Raw genomic sequence first — 10,744 nt, forward strand, 5'->3', positions numbered from 1 at the left:
TCTTTTTTTATCAGTTACTATTTTTTCTGACACTTTTTCCCCGATGTTTTTTGGATACTCCCCAAAATTGAAGCCGGTTATCAAACAAAACTCTTCCGACCCATATACCATTTTCGTATCGCCTACTCTAAAATATAACCGTTTTATTCCATCTGGAGATAAAACAGCGTCCGGCCGGATCTGATGAAGGAACATTTTATGGAACAACAATCTGTCCCCTTGTAAACGAGGGACATCCAACAAATAACCAAATACGGTATCTCTAAATATGTCACGTCTGACACCATCTAACACTTCAAATACTTCCCATATATTACACCCCGAGCCTTTTAAGTTTACAATTGCTTTCACATTGAAATAATTAAAATCATGCTGCACAAAACACAAAAACATATTAGAGAACTAAACAAATATTTCGTTTTAAAATATATGATTATTAAGTGCAATAATAACATAAACAATAATAACAATGCAAATACAAATATTTAATAAACAATTTATATATTTACGATAAAAAACAATAACATACACATAGTATAACAATTTTTCAACTTAAACGACAAATATATAAACAATTTTCCAAGTTACACGACAAATATACAAACAATTTTTATCTTTCTAATTATATAAAATAACATTTTCTAACCATATAAACAAACAATTTTTCAATTTATAAAAACAATTACACGATAAGAATATACAATTTTTCAAGTTATACAACAACTATACAAACCACAAATAACATATTGCAAACATTATTCTAACAATTTATTTAACTAATAACTTAAAAAAATGAGCATATTCTAACCATTTTACTAAATGTACAACCAACCGATGCACACTCTACGCAGTCTCTACTTGTACATTCATACAACCACTAACAAAATAGCTTTAAACTTCAAGTTTACTAATAACAAATATTAAAACTATCAAATACAACAAAATTACCCTTTCACAAACATTATAATTTCTGTTTTTTTTACACTAACTAATACAATAAATAATAAAATAATAAAGACATATACTAAATAAATGTTAATTACAACATTAAAAGAGTTAAAATCTAACCATATTTGCGGGATTGTTGAAATAATCCTCCATTTTCTTCAAAAAATCGTCAAAAGGAATCCCCGAGAGAGAGTTTTTCTGTAATGAAGAGTGAAAAATGAAGAAAAAAAAAACCTTATATAAGAAAATCGGCATAAAATCGCAGATGGCTACAGTAAATCGCAGATGGACTTTTCCATTTGCGAATGTACAAGCGGCTAAAGCACAACTGTGCTTTAGCCGCTTGTACATTCGCAGATGGAAAGCCCAAATCGCAGATGGGGCTATTCCATCTGCGAAATCAGTGGCCAAATTTGTAATTTCAATTTTTTTTGGCTAAATTTGTAATGTAATTAGTGTAATTGGCTAAATTTGTCATTTTCTCTAAAATTATTGACTTTTATCCACACATATACAAACATGTGTGGGTAGTTACCCACATATTGACATATGTAGGTAAATTATGTATGGGTAAACACCCTAATTTCTTGTAGTGAGAGCACCTGCAAGACTGCAATATAGAGTGGGATCCGATGCAGGAGGTTCGGATGACTGAAGTGTGACAACCCGCAAAAATTTTTGATTTTAAAGCCCTGTCAATCAACTCAACTGAGTGTCACACTCATTAGTTCTAAGTTCTAGCCCGGTTAAAGGTCATTGTAAGGAGTTTTGAGCCAAATACACTTAAGGATTAAGTGTCAGAAAGTACCTGCTAAAACCACAGTGTAGCAAAGCAAACCTAAACCTCATCTAAATGAGTTCACGGCCACAAGACCATGAGTTTACAGCTGTAAACTCATGTGGCCGTAAACTCAAGTGTATATAGGTGAGACTTGGCCATTTCTAATCATTATTTCACTCCTTGGCCGATTTTCCTTCAAATCCTCTCAAGTATCATCAAGACTTTCTTCCAAGATCTTCACATAAGTAAGTAATTTTCCTAGATTTGTTGATACATCTCTTAATCTAGCCTCCTTCCATGATTTCATCCATAAGAAATCACTCTTTTCTTAGATCTTCAAGAAACACCAAGAACACATACTAGTGTTCTTGGCCAAAACCGACCATTTCAAGCTTCTAGATCGTAAGTACTCTTCCCTATACTTCATATCTAGTTAGTATCCATGCTTAGATACTTGAAAACATCAAGAACACAAGATCAAATGGAGTTTACGGCCAGGCCATCTCCCAAGGCCGTAAACCCCTTTAAGGTGGCCATTTGGGCCATAAACCCTCCTAGATGCAAAGCTAGTGACCCAAGACCCTTCATGGATGAGATTAGGACCTTAAACTACTCTCATAAACATATTTGGTCATGAGTTTACGGCTGTAACCTCCTTTGGGCCGTAAACTCATCAAAAGCCTCCTTTGGGTTGGTCTTTCTCATCCTAGTTTAGAGCAAAAGTTCCTGAAACTTCCCTAGCCTTCAAACTTACACTTATACATGAGTGACCATGAGTTTACGGCCGTAAAATCCCTTTGGCCGTAAACCTATGGCCGTAAACAAATGTTAGTGCCATTTCACTTCCCTTTGATGAATCACATGTGATTCCAACACTTGGTCAAAGTGTTTCCTAGTCCCGGAAGGTGTTTCCTTTCATATAGTTGTTTATAAACACTATATTCATGTCAATATGTGTCCTAATATGTCATTTAGGACCTATTGTGTCTCGTGACTTCATTCGTGGAACTTCTCATCCTTACACGCATACCCGTTTGAATCACCCACATCAGGTGAGTTCATACCCCGTAATGAATCTTTTAACTGTTTTAACTGTTTTAAGGGGAGGGATACAAGTTGAACACAATGATAATTGTGTAAATGTTTGTTATAAACATCTTTCAAAATGTTACTTATGTCATTTATAAGTTGTCAAAACATTTCAAAAACTCTTTTAAAGTTATGTTACTTTATAGTTATACAAAACTCCGTTTTTAAAGTACAAACATAACTTAGTAGATAAATAAGTATTTTCAGTAACAGTCCAAGTAGAACATTAGTAAACTATAATAGGTATAGTTTAGGAGAATGCTATTCATTACTTCTAGTACAACGAAGCACACAAAGAGTCAGTTCTTACATGAGTCAAACACACAGTGAAGAGAAACAAACAATACCATACAAAGAGAACACACAATTACGAGAAACAAACAGAACGTACAATATACAGTACAAAACAAACAAGTTAGGTTGCTATAGCATGAGAACACATACATGATCTAATTATACCAATTGATCACTAACTCATTGTTTTAAACAAAAGGTGATTGTTATATTGGGTATACATGATCATATAACCTTAATGTGAATTACACGGCTTGCAAGAATTTGCAGAGGTCGCGTTTGGTTCCCTTAATCTCTTAACAGGGAGAACGTTTAGTAGGGGTTCTAGCCTTCACATTATGACCGTATTAAAACAAAACATGTTTTTAGGTCATTAGTACATCTGCATGTCATTATAAACGACAACTGTGTACTTACATTTCCCATTACTTTCATAAAGTGACAGTACCACTTGAAAGTCAAACTCAAACTATTTTCGAGTTAAGATAGTTATAAACTAGGGAAAACATACATTTTTACAATCGACAAACAGAACAGTCGAGTCTAGCACGTAACAGAATATGCCTTGGTAGAAGGCTACGTTTAAAAGAAAGGACCATAATGCTAGTCTTATGATTCCTTAATGTATACATCACAAGATATATATATATACCAATAGGGTCCGACAGGTAATAGGATGTGTGCTCTCCGCTTCACTTCCTGTTCCTTGTTTGGTTGTGGGCTTGGAACGAATTCACCCAATCTATTTTCTATCTGATTCTATATATATGTATGCTTAGTATACATTAAGTCATCATAAGGGTACCAGGTATGGGTAAGGTTATAGGACACAAAGTCAAAGCACAGTTTTTCTAGTACAAAACATACTTTCCAAAATCAGTACTTTTGGTATTCAAAACTAGAAACTTCCCAGTAAAGGGTTTAATCCATTTTATTAAACCAGTTCAATTTAAAGGACCTTAGGTGAGTAACTCTATAATACCTTAGTTTATACATCATGTTTATATATAAAACTAATACCCAATAGGTAGTTGGATGTGTGCTTTCCGCCTTACTTCCTGTTCCTTGTTTGGTTGTGGGCTTAGGGCAGATTCACTCAATTGACTTTCTATCCGATATTAGATTATATATAGCAGTATAAACTAAGCTATTATAAAAGTAGTCACTGTGGTCACCATTTTACTATAAGAAAAATAGGTTTTCTTAAAGAACTTTTCATTAGATATAAAGAAACCATTACAATTAACTCCATGAGTAACAAGTGACTACACCAGGGTTATATATGACGACGATCTAACAACCAATGGGATGTGTGCTATCCGCCTTAATTTCTGTTCCTCGTTTGGTTGTGAGCTTGGGGCAGATGCGCACAATCGATTGTTTGTTTACTCTGAGTCTTATATAACTTGTACCCACTTAGTACCCATAGAAAGGGTTGTAGTGTTATTTTACTTAAACTTCCATCAAAGTAGGAAATATAGGATTTTCTAGAGGAACAGGCGAACTTTTCAAAACAGAACTTACAACTTACAACATTTTACAACTACATGTTTCAACTACATTTTCAACACCATTTTACATCTACATTTTCAACAATTCTTTACAACTTACTCATATCACTAAAAACTTATGAACTCACCAGCTTAATTGCTGATCAACTCTTTCAAATAACTTGTATTCTCAGGAGACTATTAGACAGGTGCTCGTGCTGTGAATTAAGAAGATGGAGCATTATAGCTTCTAGTCTTGTTTTGTTATTTGTTTATGAATTCTATGTTTTGTGAACACACACATTGTAAAAACTTTCTTTCGAAATGAAATGGTTGTTCATTACTTGCTTACCATATACATATCTCGTGATACTAAACATGACGTCCTCCACCCCTGAACGATTCCGCCGTTCCGGTTTTGGGGTGTGACATGAAGCTTGTGAATAGGTTCAGCAGGAGTTTGACATGGATTACAATTCAACATTTTTGCTCATTCTAGGATGTTGATAGCATACTTTCGTTGGGATAAAAATAGACTTGTGTCTAAACGAACTGCAGATATACCAAGAAAGTAGTTAAGTGGCCTGAGGTCAGTCATGGAGAACTCATGACTAACCTGACGGATGCTCTGCTGATGAAATTACGTGGTAGAAGCTGTCAGAATGATGTCATCTACATATAAAAGTAGATATGCAGTAGCTGTCGCAGTCTGCATGATGAAGTGAGATGGATCTGTACGAATTTGCTGAAAACTGAGGCTGGTGGCATGTTGAGCAAAGCGATGATACCAGGCCTTGGGTGTTTGTTTGAGACCGTACACAGATTTTTGAAGTAAGCAAACATGATCAGGTCGATATGGATCACAAAAACCAGGATGTTGATGCATGTAGACCGTTTCCTGAAGATGGCCATGAAGGAAGGCGTTCTTTACATCAAGCTGGTGAATAGGACACTTGCAAGAGATAGCCAAACTAAGAATAGTCTGAATCGTTTCCGGTTTAACAACCAGGCTGAATGTCTCATCGCAATCAACTCCTGGCTGTTGGCTATGTCTATTTTCTACAAGTCTAGCTTTGTAGCGAGAAAGAGTACCATCTGCATGAAACTTGTGACAAAAGAGTGAGATAGACCTAATAATATTGACCTCTTGAGGTCGTGCAGCAAGCTGGCAAATATCGTTAGTCATAAGAGCATTAAATTCATCATTCATGATTTTTTGCCAGTTAGGGTCCTGTAAAGCCTGTAAGTTAGACCGGGGGACTGAGGAAATAGAGGATGTATGGAGATTAATGCTTTTAATGGGTTTATGAATGTCGCTTTTATCATAAGTGTTCATGTGATGAGTAGGTGGAGGAATAATAGGTTCGCGAGTAACCGTCTCAGAGGAGGGAGTTGAGCAGGAGGGAGAGACCATAGATTGGTCAAAGGGATATAAGGATGGTTGGTTCAGTAAGGGAGAAGAGACTGAAAGGAGAGGGGATATGGGTGGAGTAGGTGTGGTGGAGATGGGGTTTTGAGATTGGTGGAAGAGATCATGGAATTTGAATGATGGTGATTGTGTGGGAATGGTGTCAAGAAAGTCATAAGATGGTGGTGCGTTGGGTGTAACATATTTGAAGGGAACGGTAGTTTCGTCAAAGATTACGTGAGGTAAAAAGATGATTTTGTGAGAGGATAGATAAATACATCGATACCCATGGTCATTGGAGGGGTAACTGAGGAAAACACAAGGATTTGAGCGAGGATATAGTTTGTGAGGGGTAGTGAGATGAGGATAACATAAAGAGCCAAAAACACGGAAGTGAGTATATGTGGGGTGTGTTTGGAATAGGCGGAAGTGGGGGGTGTCATTTGAATTGAGATGGATGGGAGGATGTTTAGAAAATGGGTGGCCATGTGAAGAGCTTCCACCCAATAGGTGGGAGGCATATGAGCTTGGAATAGTAATGAATGAGTAGAATTATTGATTGTACGTAACATTCGTTCGGATTTACCATTTTGTTGAGAGGTGTGGGGGCATGAGAAACGGAATTGAATGCCTTGATTTGAAAAATAGTCAAGGAATCGTTTGTTATCATATTCACCACCATTATCACATTGGAGTGCTTTTATGGTTTTACGAAATTGGTTTTTGATATATTTTGAGAAAAGTAGAAATTTATCATACACATCAGATTTTTGTTTCAGTGGGTAGACCCAAAGATAATGAGAGTAGTGGTCAAGAAATATAACATAGTAACAAAAACCACTAATGCTAGCAATGGTGAAGTCCATACATCCGAGTGAATGATATCAAACATGTTGGAAACAATATTTTTGACACATCAAAAGGAAGTTTAACATGTTTGCCAAGTTGATACGAATGGAAAATACCATCAAAAGTTGTCTTATTACAAGAAATAGATTTATTTGAAATTAAAGATTGCAAATCTTTATTGTCGGAATGTACAAGACGTTGGTGCCAAAGAGAGTGGCTTTCGGAAACGTGGACTTGAGGCATGGAAGGAAGAACCGGGTAGAGGGGGTCGTCACTATCACATTAGATTAATGGTTGCTTGGTCTTGTAATCATTGACAGTATAACCAAATTCATCAAATTCAATAGAGCATTTGTTTTTATGAGTGAATTTACAAGCTGAAATAAGTTTTTAAATAATGTTGGGTGTAATAAGAATATTATGGAGGTGAAGTGGGCGATGAGAGTTATGTAAAGGAAAAAATGAATGTCCGATCTTAGTTACAGAAATGGGGGACCCGTTAGCAACTAAAATCGAATGATAATTTCTATTATGACTAAGAGTTTCAAGTATATCTTCATTTGCATGCACATGATCAGTAGCTCCTGTGTCCATTATCCATTCGTTTGTTGGGTCGTGGAGTGACATGGATGAGAAAATTTGCGGGAGCGAGGTGGGTTGTTGATTTCCAAACCATTCCCAAGGAGGGGGGATATTTTCTATGATTTTCGGACCTTTTGTACCTGCTAAATTGCCCGAAACATGACCCAAAAAAGGTACTGTTTGGGCTGTTGGATAGTGCTGAGGAGGTGGGCCAGGCAGCCCTTGTTGCTGTGGATTTGTTCTGATGGGCCATTAGGGAGTATTGGGCCTGGTGGTCCACTGTTGATGGGCAGGAGGCAGAAAAAAGACCCAACTGTATGGTTGGGCAGAAGACGACGCAAAGGGAGCAACCCTCGTCGGTTGTTGTTGCTGGGCGTTGTTACTGTAGCCGTTGTGCTACTGTTGCTGTCAGCGGTCCTTTGGGAACTTTTGGTGACGTTCATGGCAGTTGTTATTCCGGTGGTGAGTGTTTCCCGACGAGGTGTGAGGAAGAGTCGGGGATGAAGGATTTCCAAAATGTGGTGTTGTGGTAGAGTTCCGAGGTTGATTGAGACGAGTTTCTTCCAAAGCAATAATGGAGCGAGTTTCAGAAAACGTGGGAAATGGGATGCGATGGCGGAGCATAATAGCAATGTTTTCAAACCGGGAAGAGACTCTTTTGATGGTGTGAATCACTAGATGTTTGTCGGATATTTTGGAGGTAGCATCAAGATTTTCAAGTAAGTCGGTTATGGTTTGAATCTTGGAGTAGTAGGCATGTACCGACAAGTCACCCATAGAGATAGATCGGATTTCACTTTCAAGTTGCATGATATGAGAGTCTTTGTTATCCCGGAAGAACTTTTCAATGTTCAACCATATTTGTCGAGCCAGAACATTAGGTTTGATGAATGTATTGATGAGATTTTGAGACATTGTCAAATAGAGCCATGTACGCACCACCACATCTACCTTCTTCCATTCGATTTTGGTTGGTTTAGGAGTTGGATCATTATAGGTTGCATCAATATGATCGAGTGCATCGTATGCTTCACAGTGAGTAGCGAAGAATTCACGCCATGTATCATAATTGTGGCGATCAAGATCAAGGAGAATCGGGATATGAGCTTTGATATTGGTGACAACAAAGACTTTGTGTGGAGGATGATTGATATGGGTTTCGCCTACCATTGTTGAGGATGAAGATGAGGTTGCTGGTAGGGTTAGGAGGTGCCCATGGGGAAGATGAGTTTGGGAAGGAAAGAGAGAAAAGAAAGGGTAGATTTTAGGAAAGTCTGGATATAGTCTCTGATACCATATTTTGCCAAAATACCTATGTGCCCATATTAGGTTACAATGCATAAAATATAAATATATACTGACGAATACATATCAAATGGGCCTATACACAAACTACAATAATGGGCTATACATGTCTACAAACATATACACTAACACAAAGAACCTTATAGTTTGTTTATAATCATATATGATTGACAATATTTATTGATAAATGATTATTGAACAATACCTCCTGAATTTTATGTCCTTTAATTACAAAACGGTACCTAATGAATTACATAATAGTGTTATTTACTTTAATTATAAATGGTTAATGGACAACCATTTCTGAACTACAAAAACATTTGACTGATAAATTAGTAAATTACTGAACTAGACAACCATTTGTGATTACATAAATAATTACTTAACAATACATACACCTTTATCCATAAATGATTTTTGTTCCTTTAATTTATAATATATTACAAAACAACCCATAGTGAATTACACGTCCTTTAATTACCTAACAATGGCACATACTATGATACTATATATTTCTTCACATTTTAAAGGTCCTTTAATACATACACAAGAGTTTTCTTTAAAAAGAAATTATTTGTTATTTTGTAAACAATAAGCTTTAATGAGAGAATCTAAACCATAAGAATGAATGCATCATTCACACTTCACTCGTTAAGATCAAACCATCACCAATGTGCCGAACCAAAGTAGATTTGTATAATTAACATAAAAACAAATTTAAACGTCTTCCATACTATATATATAGAATTCAACTAAACCAAGTTAATATTTCAATTTATATTCATAAATGATTACAACTAAATGATTAGGGTTAAGTTACAAAGAAATGATTACAACTAATAAAAATAATCAGTTGCGAGATACAACCATGTGTTTGTTCATTAAAATTTATTTCCAATAAATTTATGTGTTTATTCATAAATGATTACAACTAAAAAACAATTTTTTTCTTAATACACATCAAATTGACTTTTATATCTATTAATTCAAATTACAGTTAACATTTTAACACATTAACCTATTTTACAATAAATAAAAAACCTACCAATACCATTGACGTTTTGAGGGCTATTAAAAGATTTGTGACATCCCCAATTTTCAGAACCGAGAAAAAAAATTTCTTTACGTTTTAAAAATCATAATATCTTTTATTGCGGAAATTCTCAGTATATTAAAACAATTTGAGTACAAAATATTGTCTCAAAATAATACAACTCTAGGGATGTCATAACTGATACACAACATATGTTACAGCGTAAACACCTAGCGGTCCTGAACTCTATTGCAGGTATTCTCTCAGCATCATACTCGAGTCTTCAGTAGTCTTACGCTGCTACCTGTGATGCATATAAATTGAGTGGGTCAGGTTGGGAAATCTGGTGAGATACATAGGGTTTTCAATCCCACAATATAATAATAATGTATATCTCAAACCTGCAAAACCACTATTATCATTAACACAAATATATCATATCTCTAAAACAATCTATCCCATCTCGTCGATCCCCACGCACTGATCCTATACAATGATCTTACGAGATCTAGCCTAAAGGATCAATATGAACAACAAACTGACGACGCTGCTTCGGAAATTCTTTGGCAGCAAACAATGATCAATAAATACATCAAATGAGGGGAATGAAATAAGTTTCACCACGAACCTTCGTTCGTAAAAACCACAAGACAGTTAAGTCAGGGGTGGTTCTCTAGATAATTGTACCTAGCAGTGGTCTGACACCATGGGGTATTTTACCCCCAGATTCACCCTATCCGGCAATATAACACCAGACATACCTAGTAGTGGTCTATTAACGACACACTTTATTAGGCAATCTACGAAGTTCCCTCAATTACTTCGTGAAAGGAAACGCTGACACATGAAGCTCGTCCGATCACTTCATAAAAGAAACGATGACTCCAAAGCTCTTCAAAATAAAAGTATGGGGAAATACTAATATAGTATTCCCGTACGCTCCCGTACTTCACCGATCATCATCA

At 36.0% G+C, this 10,744-nt stretch overlaps 1 protein-coding gene across 1 annotated transcript; it reads right to left on the reverse strand.

Moving 5' to 3' along the window:
- Positions 1-7,849: 7,849 nt before the first annotated feature.
- On the reverse strand, positions 7,850-8,611 carry LOC145163316 (uncharacterized). Its single transcript, XM_079082156.1, has one exon. It carries the CDS (start codon positions 8,609-8,611, stop codon positions 7,850-7,852), a length of 762 nt encoding a protein of 253 aa, XP_078938282.1.
- Between the last annotated feature and the right edge of the window lie 2,133 nt (positions 8,612-10,744).

This window comes from Lactuca virosa, chromosome 3 (genome assembly GCF_052849685.1).
Source record: "Lactuca virosa cultivar CGN04683 chromosome 3, Lactuca_virosa_CGN04683_v6, whole genome shotgun sequence".
Classification (NCBI taxonomy): Eukaryota; Viridiplantae; Streptophyta; class Magnoliopsida; order Asterales; family Asteraceae; genus Lactuca; species Lactuca virosa.

Bases quoted from the DNA above. Each gene is read 5' to 3' on its own strand.
- LOC145163316 (XM_079082156.1), bottom strand. From the start codon at position 8,611: ATGGTAGGCGAAACCCATATCAATCATCCTCCACACAAAGTCTTTGTT.